The sequence below is a fragment of the Lineus longissimus genome, chromosome 17, assembly GCF_910592395.1.
Source record: "Lineus longissimus chromosome 17, tnLinLong1.2, whole genome shotgun sequence".
NCBI classification, from domain to species: Eukaryota; Metazoa; Nemertea; class Pilidiophora; order Heteronemertea; family Lineidae; genus Lineus; species Lineus longissimus.
Genome location: NC_088324.1, coordinates 12,339,856 through 12,363,592, shown reverse-complemented (window position 1 = coordinate 12,363,592; position 23,737 = coordinate 12,339,856). Strand labels below are relative to the sequence as shown.

Genomic DNA, 23,737 nt, shown 5'->3' with positions numbered 1-23,737 from the left:
GATTATTGTTTAGCTTATCACTTGACTGTGATGGGTCTTTTAAGGGACATCAATATAATCAGTGAAGACGGTGTTATTACCATTATTTAGAAAACATTTTTATTCAATTGTATTTTTCTTCGGAAATATTACACATTCAAATAAATACAACAGCAACAATAGCATTTAGATTTCCAACAGGATGTGACAAGTATAATGTTTTCCTTGAAGGAGGAGAGTCTTAATATAATGCTGGGCTGGCACAGTCATAGTTTACTGAGTTCTTGTTCATTGCTGCAAGTTGGGACATGAATTTTAAAGGGGCACATACGTCTGAGCCAGGTGGTCAAATTGATGGTCTTTAAGTGACCAATATGAACAATTGGGGGGGTTGATTTAGCAATAAGCAGGAATAGTTTCAATATTACTGTGAGATAGAAGACCCCTATCAGCAAATTTGTGTAACTTGATCTGATATGAATTGTTCCTACCTATAGTCTCCCTAAAAGTCATAACAAATTCCCAGCACGCAAAATTAGACATTATTTACAGCAATAAATAAGTAAGTTCTCCACCAAATTCCTTCTGAATTTGATCCTTTCTTCAATTTATACCAACCAAAGGCAAACAGTTAACCGTGGAACTGGTAAATTATTAATGCCCCAAAAGCTAACTCAACTTGTATATTTCAACCAAGGATTCAAACCCTCTCTTCTCTTCTTCTATGCAAATAAACAGTCGACAAGAAATAGCTGCTATATGAGATATGTAGAACCAAGAACACATAAAGACTTTTTGCAGTCTCTCTGAATCAACATGAGCAAGGATTTCTCTCTAGTGATTAATATATTTCTCCCACGAGCATACATGTACATAGTTTCGATGTACCGTGAGATAAGCGAGACCCCAATCCCAAGCAGTGACAGTGTGCAACTCAATCTGACCCACACTGACAACTGCCTTTTGTCTCCCTTTATAACAAAACGTTGCAATGTTAACAGTGTGACGAATAATCCCATACTATGTATCACAGTCAACCTATTGTATAGAGAACAAAGGACTTAACATGTTCCTATAAAGCAGATCACAGATAGCAGAATAAGACAACATCAGACAAAGCACGAGATCAGGCTTGACTTTGGCTTCAGAGGCAAAACTTCTCAACATTTAAATTAAGCTAACCCCAGTAGATCTTGGCACATTGAGGTATCTTTTGATAATTCAAAATTGAGGTCAATTCTGCCCAATGTTTAGCCAAAGTCACTCCATCACATGGTCGTGTCTGAAGAATTTGTCTGTATTGGAGTAAACAAATAGGAAATCTGCAAAAGACATCCTCGTCAATGCCGGTAGGACACCCAAGTTTTGAACCCTCCCAAGCCATCCATCTCCTGGCGGCCACGCCCCCTGTATCCACCTCTTCCCCTCCCACGTCCTTGCCCCACCGGCTGGGGCTGCCCATCATAAAACAGACGGGAATCAACAGGCTTCTTCTTGCCCCCAGAGTCAAATTTCTTTTTTGGCTTCATCGCCAAATCAGGTGCATTGTCAACATATTCGAAATTCTGAAATTTTCCATTATCGCTATGAGTATCAAAATCGTATTTCTTTCGGAATTTTTTTCGTTTTTGTCCAGTATCGCTACAACTTTCTGCATTGTCAACAAATTGACGCTGCAAGCGTAAATACTGTGCTGGGTCAGAGTTAGTACTCCTCTGATCCACAGTCGGGAACCGCCTTGATGGTCCGTGTCCATTATACCGAGCACCAACATCCTCCACAAACTTTTTCCCGTATTTTTTTGGAAATGATGTCGATCTCCGCAACTGAAATTCCTGTTGTTCACGATTATTTCTTGCAATTGCCCCGGAATCTACATCAGACCTCGGGGAATGTTTCCTTGGACCTTGCCTAGCTGCCTCATTACTCGTCATATTCTCAAAACTGAATCCCTCCGTACTTTGACTACTTGCAGTACAAGAGGAACTACTGTTTTCAAATATGACATCAATATGATTAAGACTCGATGACCGACTCAAGGTCCTCATACGGACGCCATTAACACTTTCAGCTTTAACACTTTGTCTGTTGTTTCCTTCAAAGAGTAGCCCAGCACTTGCCATTGTACTAGTATTTGATGGAGAGCACTGAAGACCCGACAACTGGTCTGACGATTGGACGTGGAGAAATTTCTTCGACTTCTTACGTTTTTTCTTCTTACTCAGATCCTGAAAAAAAACATTGTTTTTGAAATTAAACATAATGAACACAGCATTTTCTAAAAGTCAGTTATATAATAGAAGTTATTTTCATCAAGGGTGTTTCACAATTTTGCTAACTCTTGGCTCACATGCAAGCATGCTTTGATAAACTTTTGAGGTATCTTTTGATAATTCAAAATTGAGGTCAATTCTGCCCAATGTTTAAAATTTCAAAAACGTGTAGCTCAAAACCTCCTCTTGGCACTTTGAACATCTGATACAAAACAAGAGTGTGGCACCTTCTTTTGCATGGAAGCATCTTAAATGGCAACTGACTTGAAAACAGAACTAAATTCAATGCTTTTGTCTACTCTATCTACTATCAAACTGAGGAAGCAAGTGCAGATCAAGGCCATGTTTTTTTCCGTCAAGCTTATTGTGTTTGTCACGTTATCTAGATATATTTCAGGATTTAGCATAAAAAATTATCATCCAAAAGCATTTTGATGGATATTTGTGCAAAAACTCCCCAGCATAAAATGTGATCTAGAGTGCCATGTCTACCATTTAAATTTAGGACAAACAATAACTTGCATGACTGGAGTATAACAATACCTTGCATGACTGGAGTATATGTAGGTATACTCCTGCGATTATAACAGCTACCCATTAAAGCATAAACCATAGTGTGTGAGATCAAAATAGTGCATGACATTTGTGACAAGGTGGGAAACTATTAGCTGCCAAATGCCAGGAATTTGAGGTGTATTACGAATAGTTTTCGTGCTGATGTTGGCCATGTTGGAGATTGCGAGGTGTAACGAACTTGTCATGCTGATTACTACACCACAGAACAGAGAGAGGACTGAGACACCATGCAGCAGACTTACTTTTATAGCCATTTCCTTTTTGGAATGTACGCTTTTTAAGCTGAACGGAAAAGGGACACATTTAAGTACATCCTCGAGTTATTCTTGAGACTACGTTAGAAATTCAGTAATAACCCTTTCTACCCCTGGAAAAAGTATTTTGTCTTTAACATGCTTTATAACAGAGTTAGTCAAATTAATGGAAAGAATAAATTCACAAGACAGTCGCAGGAACACATCCTGAGAGTAGACTCCCCACTTTTGTCTTAACATACACACAAACTCACCTTATTTTCATTGAGGAATGGGAAGTTGGTTGGCTCTATGATGAAAAGCTTGCTTTCACTCTCTGAAAAGTTAGAACAATGACAATGAAACGCCACCATGAAGTGTTAACACACAGTTCTGAACAATCCAGGTGAATGAGTTCACCGTGTCTCTGCAATCCTGTGTGGAGTATATCTTAGGCTGCGTATCTAAAGACTCTTCCCTTGTGCAGTTTTCCCCTATTCCATGTTCACTTGGGACTATGTGACATGCTACACCATAATGAATATTCTTTTGGCTTATTGGAAATTCCCATTGGTTGCACCAGCAGTCTACCACCGAAATATGCGGTCTTTTAGCATTTTGCAATTAACCACCTTCAGACAAAGTAAAATACCATACCCATACAAAGATGACTTACCAGAATGCTTTGTCTCCACATCGCTAAGAGACCTCGCCTTCAATATGGCAGGCTTCCTTGGTGTACTTATAGCAGGATCAGAGTTGTGTCGTTGTAAACGTTTCGGGTGGTCAGGCATGTTTTCCAAGAGTTCTTGTAGCTCCGCTGGGGTTGTCCGTTGCTTATTTCTGCGTGAACACATCAGGAATAGGATGAACATGACCATCGTTTCTAGGACTAGGAAGACCAGGTGGTTCTCGAGATGCTGGAAAAGACGGAAAGTTGCAATATATTTTGTCTTAAATACAAGCCACGGCTATTCATAGTGTTAGTACATTACTTCATTAATTCCACTCGTAGTCCTACATGTAACAGAATGCCATGGGATCTTCCAAACTTCTCCATCGCCTTTTTTCAACGATTTTCATCAAATACTTGTAGCATCACTCGAGTCTACCAGCATGACATAAATCAAACTTGTTTTAACCATATTGTTTCCTTACTAGTGACAGACAATATTCTCATTAACCTTTTTTACAACTTTCAGATTTCATACCTTGACATTCATCTTATCCAGATCCTTCGTCAGTGTGTCCACAAGTAGCGTCAACTCGTCGATCCGAGCATGAAGTTTACTCGTCTTCTCCTTCTGCCTCTGATCGCTCTGCTCAGCCCACTTGGACGTGTTCATCAATCTGCCGATCGTGATGTTGAACGACCTGTACATGGCCTCCATCTGTTTTTTATACCTCTGGCTGAGTTCTTCAAGGTACCTAGAAGATAAGAAGACAAATTTTGATTCAAAGACTTTTTGCCCCTGACACTGGCACTGCTTACTGCAAATGTGAAACCAAACGCACAGCACATTCTGCTGGTTGAAGCAAACAGCCAATTTTGTCAAGGTGCAATACCTGTGAACATGGGCCAGGGATTTTCTCCTACCCTTCCTATACTGGCAAGTAGCAGACAGTTGAATACACTGGCAGTGTATTTGACCCAAGTGCAAGTGTATTTGACCTGGGCAGAGCAAAACTTGAGGTTATTACAAAAGATAAACAAACAGTCCCGCAAATCAATAAGTTACTGACCTGCTACTGAGAGACATATTCAGCTCCAGCGCCTTGACACGGTTATTTAACCTCATGATGGCCGACTCCCTCTTTCCGGCCGATGCTGCTCCAGCGACTGGCAAATCGACAATAACAAACTGCTCCCCGTTTCCATTCACATCTTTCTGAATCTGATCTGACCCGCCATTTCGGGCCGCCTCTGGTTGCTCCTCCTTTTGACCACTGATCCCATTACTCTTCTCATTCTGTTGACCAACCTCAACTGGTGGGTCCACCTTTTTTGTTTCCTGAACAGGGGGCAGTTTCTCCTCCTCCTTGGGTGGAACAGATTCTGTGACAACTGCTGATGACTTAATCATAGCTGGAGTGGAAACTTGCTCCATGGATTGACTTCCTTGGGCCACGTCTGGGCCCATCGTTGAACCAGACATAGATGATGACAAAGCCGAAGAGGATAGCACAGATTCAGTGCTACTCGTATGCTCTTGTTTTACATCTGATGACAAGGTGAGACTTTGTGTGTTTTGATGACTCAAGCTAGTAGACACAACAGAACTTTGAACACTTCCTAAAACATCATCAATCGATTTGAATGTCTTTGTTGGTTGAATCGTTATACCCTCCTGAACTGGTTCTGGTGTTGTTAACGGGATATGCACAGACGTCGATGTGGCAGTGGCAGGCGCATTGGCAGTTGGAGTTTCATATTTTACCACCCCGTCTGCAGACGTTTGAGGAGCAGCACTAGGCTGCACTGTCGCTTTAACTGAACTTATCACAGCTGTAGAATACAAGTCAATCTGCTCGGTTGCAGGTATGGGATTTGTTTTCAAATCACTCTTTTTATAACAGTTTTTACAACAGTATCCATAGCGCTGCCAACACTTTGTCAGAATGCAATAATAGATACACGGCCCATGACCAATCAGGGGAGCAAAACTGCGATATTTCGACTGCCCTGTTTCACAGACGTGACAGTTTTTGAAAAGACTGTTCATAGCACCGAGCACTGTAGCACCATAGTAGTTCACAACGTTAACGACAAATGCAGTCCGACTGATTACGTCGGCGACTGGCTGAGGAATTGTAGGATATGGAACAGATGGACGAATGACTGTGTCTAGTATCACATTGGAACCTGGAAAGACAATGAAACAAACTTTAAGTGAACTGTCCCTGCAAACAAAAGTAAAAATACCATGAATCACTCAACAGCATTTCAAATGGAGTCGTGAAACCTGCGGTTCTGAACTACTGAGTTCAGATGGTCATCTTTGCTCTTTGCAATACCAGATTATGCTAGAGCAAATGCCTTTTTACATAATTTCATACCACTTGCATGAAAGCAGTAACAGAGAATGCAGATAACAGCATATTAACATGTCCATTGCTCAATGTGGCAGCTTATTTTACTCTATGTTGTGAGAAGCAATTAGGAAACAAGAGTCAAGCAATTAGTAAGTGACACTCCACATACCTTGCAACACCCCAGAAGCTGGTCTAGGAACGTCTGGTTTGATTTGGTCCTTTTTAGGGTCTGCCCGCCCTTGGAGACAGGGAAGGTCGTAATCTTCTGTAGTATTTGCATCCTCCTTATTATTCGGCCGGAACGGACCTGAAGGGGAAGATAGCAAGTCAATCATCATGAGAGAAAAATAACCAATAAAACTTTTGAATGGTGACACTCACTGGCATTTCTTGGAAGATTTTTTACGCAGGCATTACAGACTCCTGGCGATCTGTTCCAAGAAAGAAGCCAAGCTGTTACAAAGATCATGCATCAATGGTTGCAATGATAGATTCAGAATGCAGGCAAGTAGAATTTAAATCTTGCTTACGTCCAGAGCAGGGAATGGATTTATTTTCACTCTCACCAGCAGCGTCAGTAGAAGCTGAAAGAATGCAATCACAGGCTACAAGACATGCAAACAAGACAAGATGGGAAGTTGGTGAATGGCATTGAAAGTATCATCAAGCTCGCAATCAGAGCATGCATGCAAACAGAAAGACTTTTCTCCAAGCTGTTCAAGCCAGCCAACTGTATTATTCTTTGATCCCTTCTCTTAGCAGGATTTCAGATTCTATCAATCAGTCCTCACTGATAGTGATACTGTGCAAGAGGAAGGAACCAATAGCCAAAGAACGAACATGCATGGTCATGACAAAAAGTAATGCGAGAAAATAGGGAGGTTCAACTTCGAAATAACGTGTACACACCCTCAGTGAACAGTAGTCTCAATCATTGACTTACCATCTAAAGGCTTTTGTTGATCTTCGCCACCATTTAATACTTTCTTGACGACATTCATGACAATATCTGCAAGAAGAATAATGACAAAAGTTGGTTTAAAGTTGCATCGACACTTTACAAATGGCTTTTTGAGTGACGAACATGGCAACATGACAAGTTATTCTGATAAAAGGTGTACCTGTAGCACTTGTAAATATACTGCTGGCCCCATCCCCCTGGACATGTTCATCAGTGTTGACATCATCGTGATCATCATCGTCATCAATCTCGGCATAGCTTGTACCAAATACTCTGAAATATGGACGACAAGGGTTAATATTGAAGTTTATTGAAATTTTTTTCAGCAGACATCATGAAATTTGCCAGCATTGTCTGAATATCCCAGATAGGGCATGTCAAGTGTCTACAACCATTAGTACCATTATTGTTATCATTGATATCTTGATGATATGTACATGTATGACAAACACATTAACTTCACTCTATCTACACCTGTCAAGTCCCAAAAGACTGACACACCACTATTTTTACAACCCTGGTTAACCATAATTTAAAGTCTAGTTTTACATCCGGAGATTGCCAAGCGTTAATAATGGCATGTTCATCTTGATTCTCTATCTTCTGTACGACAAACCATTGTATAGTTTATGATTGACCTGATTGGGTCACTGAATACTTGCAGTGTAAATCAATTTTTACGACACTTGAAATTGTTTGTTAAACCCCATATCATCATACCATAGATAACAGCAATGGATTATAGTCCAAAGATTTGATACATTACTTTATTGATTGAGTGATTCAAGCAAAGTTGACTTTATGACAAAGACAAATATGTTCCGACAATAGGCACTTTGACACTCTCCGGCAAAGCTGGCAACAAAATGTTCACATTATGGTATCATGATAATGGCCAACTATCTGCAGTAAAAACTAAGTACTCAAAAATTCCCTGGTAGAAAATCACATATTGGGTTTTGAACACCATAATGTTCATCCTTGAACACGAGAGCACTCAGATTTTTTTCATCTGCATTGTCACATGCTCATAATCAGAAATGTCAACTTCCAGTTATATCAAGTTGGCTGAGTCCATGATACCAATACTCACCTCAATAAGGTAAGTGGACAAAAATGCTCCGTCCCGAAATGGGACAAGACTTCAACTTTTAGATATTTCGAATACAGCTGTTGGCCCATCACAGGAAAAATATGGATCTTCCGCTCCTCGGTGGCAGTATAGGTATCGAGGAGCTTCCAATCTTTAGAAGGGTATTTGTCGCTGGTGTGCAGCCTGACATCTTTTGGCAGTGAGGAGAACAATTCGAAGTTGGCAACTTCAACGAATTTGACTTGGATTGGCTCGCAGAGCTCCACGATGAACCTGAAGTTGAATATTTTGAGAATGAGATGGTTTCATAAAAAATACTCACTCATTGCTTTCTGTTCAATAAAAAGTACTGTTTTCCCCAGCATATATACATAACCTCCTTAGGGCGAGTGGGTTTTAAACAATTTCAAAGACTCCAAGATGGTATCACCTTGAGGTAAAATGCAAGAGATGAAATATGCAAATAAATATGGCGTAGTCGACCTAAAGAAGATATGATGATAGCCGCATAGGAAGAGTTCAGCTGAAGATTTGAGCCAATTTTTAAAATAAAACAGGTGTAGCAAATTTTTCATGCAAGACGACCAACCAGCAGAAAAGAGAAATAAGGACAGTCAAAGCAAAAAAAGCCTACAGCATTTTTATGATAACATTATTCCCGAATTGTATACACGAGGCCAATAAAATGTAAACCCTGCTGAAACAAAGTGAAAACCGAAACCAGAAATCACCTGAATGAACGAACCAAATAAACAGAACAAAACCTCACAGTGAACGTGGTCGAACAAGACAACTAAAAATTAAATCACAGAGAAAATAGATCAAGGGACTAGAATTAAGTGAAAGGCATTGAACAACAGTGCCGAGACGACATTTAGTGTAACTTTGAATGCAAATGCTGCGGCTACATTTACTGTTCAGTCTTACTTCAGCTTCTATGCTGAAACTATACAGACCAAGTACCGTGACAGCCATTGGCCATAGTTTTTTGCTTAAAAAACAGTGGCTTGTCTCACTTACTTTAATCAGGTACCAATGGACGCGGCCATGGTCTGTGAGTGTGAAGAGATCTTATCAAGGACCTTAGACAATGGCAACTCTTTACCGTACCATCTCAACTTGGTCCACTGTGTCTCAAATTTATCAAAAGGTGAGCTTATACACATTTTTATTCATTTTATCAATGTCTCAAAAGCTATCAAAATACATACCATTTATTTGCACTGCAAGGATTTATCATATATTCATCCTTGTTGTCATTGAGCGTGTACGAGGCATGCTGCACCTCTGGATTATGGGACAGCACCTTCGCCCCACAGCTCAGGGAGGCATAATTGGTGCGCATGGTGCTTGGCCGGGTCAACTGGCTGCCTGTGGAACCTGGCTGGGTAGTATGACCTGGAAGAAAATGATGATGTTCTCTTGGAGCCTGAGTTGATACAATGAGCATGTAATGCAAATTCAATAAATCGTTTTTACTCCCCTTTAAATAACCAAATAAACCCACAGGTAAAAACCTTTTAAAGATTTTAAAGAATTGGATGTAAAGGCTGTTGCTAATGAAACACACAAACAGTCAAAGATATCCCATTTATCCCAATAGCAACTGACTGTTTTCACGAAGTGTGTACCGATGTTATTTAGTAACGCGATTACTTTTCCAACTCCCCGAGGCATTTTGCGAGATAATAGGACAATCTATAGACACGCATATAAAAAGGTTTCCAAATCTGTTTCGTCAATGAATGTGGGAGGGAGTTGGTCGAATTTTTTAATACAGTTCTACTTTTTTCTGTATAACATAGAATATAGGACTGATAACTTTGTAATTCTAAAATCGTACCATTTTGTTTACTTTTTTCCTTCTCCTCTTCTTTCTTTGCCTCATGCTGTTGTTTCTTCCACTCGTTAAAAGAGGGCATGTCCTCCTCCTCGTGTTGGACGATCGTATTGATAGGTGGTGTGACTGTCTCAGTGTCTGACGAGCCGCCTTCTGAAAATGCACAATATGTACAAACTCATGTAATCGTGGGGCGGCTTTGCATCATTGACCTTTACAGCAGCATGCAATTCTGCCTTTACACAGCACAGTCTTCTCCCTTTTTATGCTTACCCCATCACTGTATATTTTGAACAAGGGTTAGAACAGTCAACCTACCTTTCTTTTCCGTAGTCACCTCTCCCTCCACCTTCTTCACATCACCCTCAGCGACAGGTTCTGTGGTATTCTCCCCAGCTACCGGTGCTTTTTTCTCTGCAGCTACTTCCGCTGCTTTAGGTGGCTCACTCTCGGCAGGTTTGGGCACCTCCTCTTCCTTCTTTTGCTCTTGTGGAGCCTCATCTTGCTTGACCGGTTCTGGCTCAGTAATACTTAAAGAAAGAGAGGAATTGTAGTGAGTCTGTTGAGAAAATCTATAAATTCTGAAGCTGATGACACCACTTTTTTGTCTTTTAAGGGGGAGGGGTCCAGAGCAAGATGACTGATTTCATCTTCTGTGGCTTCAAGGTACTTGAGTCCCCGAGTCATGCCAAGATAATAAAGCTGCTGTTTTGAAGTGTGTAGGTGAACCCCTGGAAATCTAGCAGGAAATCTAGCAGCATCCGTACCTTTGAGAAAGGCTCCCACAGGTGAATGCCACAACAGAAACAACACAAAGTACGACCAAAATTGATACACATATCATAGTCACATCCATTCCATTTCGAAAGGTTAGACGTTTGCCTGACTTTTGGCATAAGGAGTACTGGCAACACAACACCCCTTGTACGTAAAGAGTTATAAGAATACTTCTCGCGTCATGTTATGTGAGAGGCGTGAGATTTCCATGGTTACGACTGACAACACAAGTAGGTGACGATTACATGGAATAAAGCCATTCTGACATCAAAAGGATGCTGCCTCGTGAAGATGACATCAAGGAGTCCTATAAAATATTGTCTTTTGGCACATTTGTCAATATGGCAATGTCATCAGTATTCATCTTATCCAAGTAACTGCATGTAACGTAAATTCTCCCCTCAAGGCAAGACAAGCATCTTCGCCTAGTAGATGCTGCCAATATATGTTGAAATCTTGCATTAATTTTGACTGACTTGTACTTTTTTCATGGTAATGGTTCCTTCGTCAGGTGTCACTGCTTGTATTAAAAGTTGTTTTGGCAGTTTATAAGAGGTATCCAAGCAAAAGGGTAAATATTGTCCTGGATGATATGATCAGAGCAAAAAGACCTCAACCTACCTTTCAGTTTTAGATTGTTCCTCTGTCACCTCAGGCGGAGCTTTGATTCCCTCCTCCTGCACCTTGACCGCCTCTGGTGGCACTTTAACAAACTCCCTCGAGAGTTTGGGCAACTCTGGTGAGATGACTTTCTTGACATCATCGCAGAGGACACTGCAAAGAGAAAATGACAGTTCCGTTGAGGGGAGATTGAACTTCGTTTCACAGTAATAAAGTCATGATACACCCATGTGTTGGTGTTCTGACACGAAGATCTCATCAGTCACGTACACTGCAACAGAAAAGATAGTAATATTTTCATGCGACAAAAAGAGTACAGTAGACACAATACCTGATGTATCCTATCAGAATGACAAAAGCAAGACTAGCGATGCTCATGGTTCCAGTCAAATCAATAAACTTCCTCCCAGGACAACCTGCATACACAACTGAGCCACTTTATTACTGTGACAACACTGACATGTCATCTTTTTTAAAAAGCATGTCTCTGGACTGAATCAATTAACATTTGGATAAATAGACTCAAAGCTGACGTGTCCTATATGGACAGGAGACAGGGGAACTCAAGGGTTATCCATGAGAGTACACATGAAAACACCTGTACATGAGGGCCTCCATGATACAATGTAATATCTGATATTGTAAATGTCTACCCAGACATGAAGTAATAATTTTATTAGACGAATTGAGTGAACACCTGTTTCCCATTCATACATTTTGCAACATTTATCAGATTTTCCTCAATGATGTCTCACTGACTGCATATGTGTAATATTATCAATCTATTCTACATGTATTTGTAATATTTTCATTTGAATGCTGATGATAGCCTGATCAGATAAGACATATGTTATGACTTGGAGTCTAAATACGCAGCGATACGTGTACCTTTAAACCAATAACATTTCGCAAAATGAAATAATCACGATAACTGATGCAACACAAAGACCAATTGGCTAAATATGTGACTTACATGACTTATTATGGTAATAAAATGATTGCATATCTGCAACAGCATTTAATTATACAGTTTTCTATCAATGCATTATTCACAATCACATTAGCAAAGGAGATAGGATGAACCGTGATCTTGAAACATTGGAGGAGGGGAGTATGTGGAAGACCCTGGTATGTCAAGATGGGGAATGGCTAAAAAGGGCCTTTCAATATCGGAACATTCAAGGACCGTAGACGACTTACCATGAGATTCCGAAATAGAGAATGAGTATAAGTAATATGAGATGAACGGTTGGTACCATTACGTCAACGCTCCATCGACGGATGGCTCCGACACTCCAACACAAGTAATCCTCAATGACACCATTTTCATACAATTTTATCGCCAAATTTATAGTTTGCTGAATCGGTTCCAATGTATCCACAAGTGAAAAGCTGAATTCAGTCCTTTTTGACATATGAAGTTCTTATCTAGTCAATGCAAGGATTGTTACCCTGACCTTGAGAGTTCAAGGTCAAACACCTCGAAATCACCTTGACCCTGGGTTAAATGTTGCTGTACTCTTTAATCCTTCAGTTACTTCCTTAGAAGAGTTCCACGAAAATCGAAATGTTACTCTGTAACAAATAAACACCATCCATGAATATCTCATTCATAAAGAATCAGCAAATAATGTGAACTTTTGGTTTCTCTAACATTGCATCCAAGAACTGCAATGGGAAACTGAATTTTTCAAACTACAGTGCCACGATAGATGGATTCCTTTGGAATGAGATGCAACATTGTAGAAGGCAGGAAAGAATTAGCAATGTATAGTGTGTAATGAGTTACAGGGCCTAGTTCTCTGCTGAAGCTGACAGAACAATGAATAATGATTACTGGAGCAATTACTTTTTATAAAGTAATGAAACCTGTACAATTGTATGGACTGACTGTTGTCAGTCTGCATTTCAAGTGACAGACCAGCTTGCAGAGACAAGCCTAAGTGTTAGTCCATGGTAGCAAGGCAACCAGCTAATGCAAACCATTTAGCTCCAGAATTGAGCAGGACTGCCCACCGAGTGTTGTAGTTGGGTATGGATGGACCCCCTGCTGTGCTGCAGGGACCATCGACTTCTGCCCCCAATGCCTTGAATAAGGTTTGGAAGTGTTAAAAACAATGATGGCAGCATTACTGGACAAGTCCAAGCTGCACTTGCAAAACAAAGGATATTAGTCTCGGAAATGGACTGTTCCATCGTCTCGACAGCCCAACCGACATGTTGGTAAATAAAAATACCTTGTCTTCGGATTTGATTAGCCTGTGTTATGTAGGCCCTGTTGTCAGTGTAGACTTGGATAAGGACATGGCACAATATGCTAGATCCCTTGGGATAACATTCCACGCCATACTAGAGGAATACGATTCTCGATAGTGTAGGCTTAATTCAGTACCAGGTCCACATTTGTAATTGTGAGAATTTTAGTTTTATTTGACAGTAGTTTCTTGTTTAATTTTCAAGCATCAGACTGTTCTGAGTTTTAATGTGTTGAGATTTTTATTTTCATTACTTCAGCCTCCCTCCATACATCACCATTAAAATAAAGGAAGATGCAATCTGAATGATCCTTAGACAGAGGGTTAATTTTCAAGTTCCAGAGCACACCCATTGATATTTACTGATGACCTGCAACAACCTGATGATGAACAAATCAATGTCGGCAAAATCGATTTGGATCAACTTACAAGACGCAAATAAAATCCTTGTTATCGATTTGACTTCGAAATGCCAGAGAACCACAATCAAGAGAAGTCAGAATGATAAATAACAAGAGTAAAATCCGCTCACTATTTGAAGGCATGAAATTTCCAATTTTCCCAGTTCTGGTATTGAAATTGAATTGAGGCGACTGAAAAACCTTGGTGGTCAAGATGCCACTGGCGAGTCTAACCCACAAAGTGATTGAGCAATCATTGCACCCAGTGACATTATGTACATTTTGTACAAGCCTCCTCTTGAGGTCCCTCCACCTATCTCTGGCTTACTGAGAACCCTGGTAAATCTCAATGCAGGATGGATTGATGAAGAAAGTCACTCTGCAACTTTGTGTACGTGTCACTGGTATAGATGTTGACTGATGAGACATACTCAACAATACAAACTCAGACTCAGTAGGTTTATAGGTTTGTAGGTTAAAATTGTTCCTGGATTCTTGACGGATGTGCATGAATTAGTTTGGAAAAGAGCTTCAATTGATTGCCAAGGACGATGTTTGACAGAGATAACCAATTTATATCCTGACACTCACAAACTACAGCATTTGGCTTTAACATGTCTAACATACTCGTAATTCATGTGGAATCAGACCACACCCCAGACAGGCAGAGGAAGTCATCAATACAATGAATGACGTCTCTAAAGCAATCGACTATCGACAAACTTTATCCACAGGAAAGTTGCAAAATATGAAGCACACAACAGGATTCATTATCCCAGCCAGACAAATGCCAGAGATCCATGCAACTCAAATCAGTGGATTTTAGTCCAGACTGCAGAGAAATTGAGGTGAAATAATTGAAATACGACATAGAGAAGCATCCCTGCATCAGTTATCCCGCAATCTCAAAATCACAAGGGGCAGCTATAAAATCTGATGAATTTATCCCTTTGTAGATGGCACAAAGAAAACAAAATGGGAAAGAAATTACATGTATCAGCAACTGTTACTGAGGAAGTATCCTCCACATTCAGATCTCACAGTGGCTCAACTTACAATGCCCCATTTAGGGCAGACAGCTGGTGTTACCAGACGGCACTGGCACCATGTGTGATGTCATCAAAATGTGCGCTGGTCACTCACATGCAGGTCGAAAGGCCTAACCTTCACTCAGTGAGTCACAAAATATAGTGCCAACGTAAAAATCAGAGACCTCGATTGATAACGGGATCAATACGTCAATGGATGATCAATAGTCAGTGATAAGTCATTAGCATAGTTTAGATTATGGTCTATACGATTGTGCTACACAACCCTTTCTATCATATCATCATGCATTTCTGTCTGAGTGAAATAGGTGATTGAGACTGGTTTGAGCTGGTCTGTCTCATTGACACAGGTCTCCTTCACTCAGTGTGCTTTCCTACTCGACTATGTTTCCATCACTATCATGGTGATGAACCTGTCAGATACAGCCCTGAGACAAAAGGGATTGTTTCAATCAAAGTGGAAATATTGAACTGTCTGGTTTTTCTATCAGATCATGGGTTAAGTTCAAGAATAACATCCATACTCTGCAATCCCACTATTGATAGCCTATGACAGGAACTAATAAGGAATTTAATTAGAACTAATTAAACGATCAAACTACACACTTCCAGGGATGGAAAAAAGCATTGGTCACACTTGACCAATACCTCAATGACCAACAGGTCACTATTTACTCAAGTAGAAAACAAACACGGCCGAGCACTAATCTTTTTATGGGATGGATCATTGTCTTGAACATGTTGAAGGGCATTGGAATCGATAAATTTCAAAGAAAATGTATAAGAGTTCTGAAAAATTACTTGACCAATATGAGTAATTCAAGTCTTATTCACTAAATAAAGCCCAGAACTAGTTATAATTGTGCTAAGTCACTGGACTAGTTGATACTTCTACGACTGGCGTTTTGAGTAGGACTTAGGAACTTTCCTTGAAAAGTCAAGTGTGTGGTGTTTGTCTTCTAAAATCGGGCATCCAAGCAATCGACTTTTTGGTCGTAAATCAACTGATCACTGACTAATGATCAGGATAGAACCGGTTGATCAACTTTACCAACAATTTTTTCTTCTTCAAATAGTAGGTACCGGGTAGTCTCAGGTATGGTAGGACTCCACCTTCTTTCTCACACCAATAACCATCAAAACCAGAACTGTCAATGGCAGAAATCCTTCCATTTACAGAGAAAGCAATAATCAATGAAATAGGGTCGATTTTCATGAAGCATCGATTTGATTATGAACTCCAACACAATCCAGAAATTGTTCTTCACACGTACGTCGCAACAGAACAATTCACAGAACCACACCACACTGTTTTGGCAAGACGTCTCTCATGTGTGTCAGACCCAACCCCCAAAGCTAGCCAATCACACGCTACCTTAGTCCAAGGCAATACAAACATATGTTATTCAATTCTATCAATACAAACAGCCATTCAAGCTCAACAGTTCCTATATGTATTATTTATAGCTCGCAACGTAAGATTATAAATTAGAGAGCGTAACTTGGATTAAATCGGGCTCACAAGGGTAGACAAGCCTATTCATCAAGGCCTCAACCTGACCTGAAAACTATTTTAGCACCACACAAATGAAAGATTTATTCAGTGATCTACAATAATTATCACACCTGACAGAAGTCTCTCGTTTGCGGTCACAGGTGCCTGGACCTCTCTCCTACTTCCGAACTTGTCCTTGGCTACAACCTGATATTGAGCACCAAACACGCCATTCTAGTTCTACTGACCCACAAGCTTTGGGGCATGAAGCCATGACCCAGTATATTTTCAATATTGATTTGTTTATTTCTGGCCCAGTGCCATGGCCAGTACTACAGGAACACGTCAACATTTGAAAAATCTAAATATGATATTATCCCACCATGTGTTCCTCACTGTTCTTAGATTCGAACGGGAACAGCACTTCTTTCAAATATTTGAGACCTGTACCTCATGATTCATTTCTACATTTTTGTGATGGTTTGGGAGTTCAGTACTGACAGTAGGCAAACCACATGACATCCCCTCGTACATGTCATTGCAGGCTGAGGATTATTTCTAAAATACACTCACACACTATGATTGAGTGCATTTTAAGAATAATACCAAGGCCTGCCAAGGGAGGATGGCCTTCTACATGTAGTACTTCTCAGTACCTGACTGTGCTGCCCTCTAGAGTTTTTGACGGATACAACAAAATTTGACAGCTTCCAAAAAGGTTACTTTACATTTACTAGACACACGCAAGATATATGCACTCTGAATACTTCATCAAATAATTCAACCCATTGAAACCATCTCGTGGAGTTGATGGTTCTAATACCACAGTCAATGTATCCAGGCCTGCCATAGCCAATGTATAGATATAAACATAACTGTTCAAACTGCAAAGCTAGTGTTGCATAAAAGTGCATCTGAATGTAATATAACCGAATGATTTGTGTACAGGGGAACTGAGAGAAATGTTGATTACATTTTGCAACATGTCCTAAACCTTTTACTCATCTAATGTGATGAGAAACTTTGTGGCAACCTACCCATTAGCTTCGTTGCCATCACAGTTCCCAAGCGGCACCCCCTCTGTATTCTCACTCTCTCTAATTGCTGCCTTGACCCCAAGACCATGTTCGGTCATTGTATCTTGGACATGTTTCTCTGGATTTAACGGATGATCAGACTGGACTGGAGCTTGATTTTCTACAGGAGGGCGGGCATCAGGCTGAAACCGAAATGATGGATATTAGTTTGGAATGAACTGCTTGAACCTCAGACCATGTTGGTCACCAGTTATGATTTTATCATGGCGTAAAATCAAAGGTCCTACAACCCAAGGGGAAGAAAGCTCATGAAATTGACTGCTAGATTCTTTTCTTGAATCGTAACTGAAGATCTATCTGCCAAGTCGGGTCTCTGCATTTACCTTCTTAATCTCCTGCTTTACTGATTTACTAGCCTCATCTTCATCCTGAACTAACTTTGCCTTTTCATTAACTTTTTTGGGGAGAGGCTCGGTCTGAAAAATAACACAGTAGATTTAAAAACTTGCGCTGGTTACAGATGGTACTTTCTCTTTTCTCATTATTCATAGAATTCATAAAAAATCGATTCATGTAACCTTCGAGGACTCTGAATCAGTGTTTGGGTTGACTGAAGTTGGAACAAAATTATCATATTTTGAATTAAGTATACATTGACCTTGGTTACTTATCAATGCGTAAAGATGGATGCAAATCTGGAAATCTTACCCAGGTTCTCATTCTCTGAGATTATCTGCCAAACACTGACAACACAGCAGCGATGTCAGTACGTACAGTAGTACAACAAATAAGAATTTACCTTTTTTACGATGGAATTTTTCGGCTTTATTTCATTTTTGGAATGTTCCATTTGGTTGATCTCTTCGGTTGTAGCTTTTGTTGCACCAGCAGCGATCTTGTTGGCAAGATCTGACGCGGATGAGGAGGAATCACTTTGGAGGCAAAATCTAAACAAAAGAAAATGAGGAATGAGTCATTTACAACAATCATTGCGTGCTATGCGATTTAACAGTTAGGCTAAGTGGCGATACAATATCGCGCAACATCTGTGCGAATTTGAAAGTAGGGTCACACTTACAAGTCAATTGCTCTATGCTTGATGAATAAAATGGAAGTGTCTGAGGAGATCAGCTATGCAAGTTAGTCTGATGCATGCCGATAACGCCAATATTATAGATGCCACCCCCGGCGGCCCGCCAGGCTCTAGTGGTACTGGTAGTGGATCACTGGATGCTGCCCACGGACATTACTTGCATTGTACATCAATGCATCACTTTTATCAGGGTGTGTGCATGGTGTGTGGACATGTACGTTGATTCATGCATGATGATGATTGATAGGCCTACTCAGTTTTCATGCATTTTAGGATGGCTTTTCAAGTTTTGTGAAAGTCACTAGCCCAGGCCTAGGCTAAGTTAAGTGTGAAAATCTGTCATGTTTGATCCCCTCTAAAACACGACAGAGTCACTCACCCTCCATGGTAATACGTTAAAAGAAGCAGAATAAGGACTAGAGTATAATACAGAGGGTTCATCATAAAATTGTATTAGCAAATGGCACAAATCGAGATATTTGTAGGTGCATTTTTGCCAAAATTGTCAATTCCAGCACGTCAGCTTTACGCATGCGCACACGAGGAAAAGGCAATCTCCCGGGCGCCGGGCCAATTGTCCAATTTACATGCACCCGCTGAAATTGTCACAATGTGGCAGAGACAGTATGTTGAGCAAGGCTTGACAGCAATGATTAACATTGACGACGCAAGGAGGTGAGGATTCCCAGATCTATTTTTAGTGCAGTCCTTAAATTGGTGCAAATGACGTTCAAAGTGTACCAGACGAAAATTATGGCACTTTCATCAACCTATAACATAAAAATAGTGGCAATAGTAATTATCGACAAGTGAATGTGCGTAATCCTCAAGGAGCAGCATAACGTCGTGAGTTCTGAATTAAAAACTTAATTTCGTTCCGCCAAAAGATTTGTGACCTGGGTTCTTATTTTAGAACCACTGGGGGTTCCCCAAAAAGAAGACACATATCAAAACATCAACATTGCTCTGTTTGTGCCTGTCAAATTCCTCGAAATCAACCCGGAAAGTTGAGCAGATGCTTCATTCGGAAAGACCTTTCCGTTGTCGAAACGTTGAAGGTGCATAAGGAAAAATCTTTGTATAAATGATGGTATAATTTGTGCCGAAAAATCTGGAGAAAAACTGTTAGGGCTAACTAAACTAACTCAACTGCTATGAACTCACAACTGTAAAAAAGTCAAGTGAATACATGAAGTGTTGGCAGGCCTACATGTATACAGTAGAACCTCTCTATTGAGGACACCTTCGGGACTGACAAGTGCTGTCCTTAATAGAGAGGTGTCCTGATTAGAGAGGTCAAATTGAATGGAAACAACCAATTTGGGACTAAAACGAGTGTCCCTAATACAGACGTTGTCCTTGATAGAGAGGTGTCCGCTAAGGGAGGTTCCACTGTATTTGCTATGATGATGATGGTCAGTTAAGGTAGTGCAAAGAGGATAGCATGAAATCTACAGGGCATTGGCATCTGATGATGTGGTATTGACCCACTAATAACGAAGGTGAATAAGAGGAGCTGAAGGAAAACCATGGACATGGCCGGGTCAAGGGGATTCAGGGTGGTTATTTCAAGTTGAGGACAGTGATGCAGTGAAATTATGAATCCTTATACCAATTTCTTTGTGTAGAGAAAATGTGAATTTACCTAGCCCAAAGGCGACCAAAATATCGATATCATTTTATTTTGCAGGGTGACACTGACAAACATTGAATGAGGTCAACAGTTTAAGGTTCAAGATGCAACTGGTGGCTGAACACCTGCCGGTAGCTTGAGATAAAGAGGAAGTTACGAAATCATCTTTTTACTGGCGACTAGGACTGTGAAAAATGGCTGAATATGCAACTTATGTGGACTGTCTTGTAAAAGGGTTCCACGCAGCATGTTGCCTTGGTAACTATGTCTGTGATGGAGTAAGCACTCTGCTACATCTCAATTACCTGATGGTCTCCAGCGTGTTTGGGGCGGTTACTTACTCAGTGGCGGCTGTGAAGACCTTATTATGGTCTGTAGCTGTTGCAGCAGTAGATATATTACACATGAGTATGGAAATCTGGAAGGAGTTAGTGAACATTGCCGGTGTGACGTTTAATGCAGGTGCTGGCTTTGGACGCTACCTGGTGTTGGGTATGGGTACATCGGTAAAATGGATTGGAAAAACATTACTACCTTGGATATGGAATGGACTGATAAAACTGAGTTTGGCTGTGTGGAAAGGTTGTCTGTTTTGCTGGAATGCCATCGCCTCGACATTTTGTTCAGCTGCTGTAGCCGTTTCTGATACTGTCCAAGTCTGTAGCAAAATGGGTGGAGATGCAGTTGTGACTGTCGCAGAGGGAACTATTGAAAATCTCCGCAACATGATATCCGCATTTAATTTCTTTTGCAACACTGCCATGACATACTGCCTAGAGATTTGGGTCACTGTAGTTATCTTAGTTTCACAAATTTATGAAACGCTCATAAAAAAAATCATCACTTTTAAAGACTTCATTGTGACTCGTTCTCTAGATTTGTGGTCAAAACTACCAAGTATTTCATCTGATGTGTATGTACTTGTAAGCTTGGGTATTTTGACCTACTTTGTGTCCATTTTAGTCTTCAGGCATTTAGATTCCAGAGGTTTTACATTCCCATCTTGGCGGCAGCAACATCGTAACTTAGGAAACATTTTGGAGGAGTCCGATGCAGAAAATCTTGGAGACGATGATGATGATGACACTGGTATCAGTGATTCTGATGGTCATGCATCTGACAGTGATCACGAATCGGTAGCGGGTAGTGTCGGGTCTCATGTAAGCGTTGCATCAAATCATTCTCATCACTCAAATATTTCTAATGGGCGGTACAACTTACGCCAAATATCGCTGCCATTAGAGACAACAGATGCTTTAAACCGAGCATTAGAACAAGAGCGAGATCGTCGTCGCTGCGTTGTCTGTCAGGACCAGGCTAAGAACGTCTTATTATTGCCATGTAGACATATGTGTATGTGTGGTCCATGCGCTCAGACAATAACAAGAACTGCCCTGATTTATCGGCGAATCTGTCCACTTTGTCGTGCACCAATTGAAGCCATCATGAGCGTATTTGTTTAAGATATCCACACCAAAACAGATACAAAGGAGTTGCCTATTATCATGGTTAAAAGGGATTTCGCACACCAACGATTCAGCCTACTTTTACATTTTCTTGGGCGGTGAAAATGAACCGTCTTTTTTCCTATTTATAAGTCTGGGGCAGATCAGTACGCTAGATAATAGGCCTGCTGAACATGTGGACAATAGGGTCCGCAATAGGGTTCCATTCAGTAACTTGCGTATGACTTGATGATGCTTTGATATCTGCTGAGGGGCAGGAAGGGCATTGTATTTGTTGTAGGAAATACGCTTTAAGGTTGGCAGTTTCTAGAGACTTGAGCAAAAAAGGATCATGTTTTGGCTTCACGTCGATTTAAAATGCAATGAAAACAACTCGGTAGTAAGTTTTAGGCTACATGCAAGACTCCGAAAATTATTCAACCTGATTGTTGTACTGAAATTCACAATAAATTAGGCATTAAAATTGTTGTTTTCGCTTCAAGTTTACATGTTGGTCCATATCTAATCATAGAAAATTTTGTGCGTAAATTATTGATGGTCTTATAAACAATTGATGGATCGTTTTGTTGAAGTTCAATTCAGATTGTGTGCCATTGTGATAGGGACCTCCACTGTAGCACAACCATGGCATTTTGTAGAGTATATGTAGAACAATAAATGCGTCCCGAGTGTATCCTTCCATGTAAAGTATATTTTCTATTGATAGCCTCGGACCAATTAGGTTGTCTCAGACTGAGATCTGGGATTGGACCCAATGGGTCTTAGTGCATTTACAGTGGCTGATCCAGAATAGTGGTAAAGGGGCGGACACAGCCCCACCTGAGAGAGGACTGAAGCTGAAAACTTGGAAATGTGAGGGTCTGGAGGCCTACAGTTTCTGGGCATCTGGGGGCTAAAACTAAGTGTTTGCTTCTTGGGTAGAGGTGCCCTAAAAAATCTTTGAACTCTGCTGAAAAGGGGGGGGTTCACCTCACCTGCGCCATCCCCTAAATATGCCACTGTATGTAAATCATATCTTATATTTCTGTGTTAAGAATATTGTTTGTTTATGGTAAACTTTCTAATTTGATCATACATTATTGTAGCTTAGTTTGGTACGGGGATTCTGGATTTAAGTAGAGTTGGCAATTAGACCAGCAGTTTAAACGTCAATAATGAATATTTATCCCTTTGGTACTACTGTTTACGTGTATCTGACGTTCTCTGACGGATATAGATAGGAAATCAATCTGTTGTTTTAATGTGTATAGCCAATAGAAATCCAATGCCGGCTCATTATATATGTGACTGCTTTATTTTAACTAAATTTTGATTACACATAACATTCATTACTAACGAATTGATGTATCTTGCATAATCTTTTGATATTATCGACGTGCATTTAATCTCTACTTGATATTAGTTGCAGAATCAAAATTTCTTATGCTTGCATTCCAAATATATATGCCAGTAGCATACGTGACCTTGACAGGAACTCCAGAAACTAATGTAGAAGTCTAAAAGCCAGTTCATTGATGCACGTCTCTATGTGTGTTATTTTGGAAATGCCAATGGCTATGAGGTGGAGAAGAGTAGCAGGGTGCATACCCACTTAGCTGGAGATTTGGTTTGTTTGGAAAATACAGACAGTCAGTGCCATAAGTATATTGCCACCATTGAACAGAGGGTTTACCCCAGGTTTTGTTAACCTATGACTGAAAACATACTAAATGCCCTGTTCCCTTATGTGATGTGTGTTGACTATGGTGCGGTAATTGTGAGATTTGCTTTTTCTAATATAATAAATGATGAGAAAGAATTAACGCTGTTTTTGTCCTTTATGATAAATGGTATGCCCCAAAATCTTCAAAGATAACTCAAAAGCTTGTTGGCAAGTATTTTCGGTTGTCTAGAAAGCTAAGACCTAAGACCACTAGAAACCT

At 40.3% G+C, this 23,737-nt stretch overlaps 2 protein-coding genes across 9 annotated transcripts; one reads left to right on the top strand and one right to left on the bottom strand.

The window, feature by feature from the left end:
• Positions 1 to 73: 73 nt before the first annotated feature.
• LOC135501060 (SUN domain-containing ossification factor-like) lies at positions 74 to 19,226 on the bottom strand. Of its 7 annotated transcripts, XM_064792793.1 has the most exons (19): positions 19,096 to 19,226; positions 18,423 to 18,570; positions 18,007 to 18,099; positions 17,624 to 17,805; positions 11,387 to 11,539; positions 10,307 to 10,518; positions 9,992 to 10,141; positions 9,360 to 9,546; positions 8,149 to 8,421; positions 7,216 to 7,328; positions 7,038 to 7,103; positions 6,625 to 6,678; positions 6,264 to 6,401; positions 4,805 to 5,924; positions 4,273 to 4,489; positions 3,738 to 3,981; positions 3,337 to 3,398; positions 3,071 to 3,110; positions 2,073 to 2,207 (listed from the first exon to the last, which is right to left on the bottom strand). In XM_064792793.1, the coding sequence occupies exons 1-19, from the start codon at positions 19,158 to 19,160 to the stop codon at positions 2,197 to 2,199; spliced, it is 3,528 nt and encodes a 1,175-aa protein (XP_064648863.1). In that variant the 5' UTR covers positions 19,161 to 19,226; the 3' UTR covers positions 2,073 to 2,196. The 7 variants fall into 7 exon arrangements, with proteins under 7 accessions (XP_064648857.1, XP_064648858.1, XP_064648862.1 ...); XM_064792787.1 differs by lacking the exon at positions 3,071 to 3,110 and having other exon boundaries at positions 74 to 2,207; XM_064792788.1 differs by lacking the exons at positions 3,071 to 3,110; positions 6,625 to 6,678 and having other exon boundaries at positions 74 to 2,207.
• Positions 19,227 to 19,652: 426 nt separating this feature from the next.
• Positions 19,653 to 22,494, top strand: LOC135501077 (uncharacterized). 2 transcript variants are annotated; one of them, XM_064792830.1, is made up of 2 exons: positions 19,653 to 19,774; positions 20,407 to 22,494. In XM_064792830.1, the coding sequence occupies exon 2, from the start codon at positions 20,544 to 20,546 to the stop codon at positions 21,810 to 21,812; it is 1,269 nt and encodes a 422-aa protein (XP_064648900.1). In that variant the 5' UTR covers positions 19,653 to 19,774; positions 20,407 to 20,543; the 3' UTR covers positions 21,813 to 22,494. The 2 variants fall into 2 exon arrangements, with proteins under 2 accessions (XP_064648900.1, XP_064648901.1); XM_064792831.1 differs by lacking the exon at positions 19,653 to 19,774 and adding an exon at positions 20,168 to 20,218.
• The last annotated feature ends 1,243 nt before the right edge of the window (positions 22,495 to 23,737 follow it).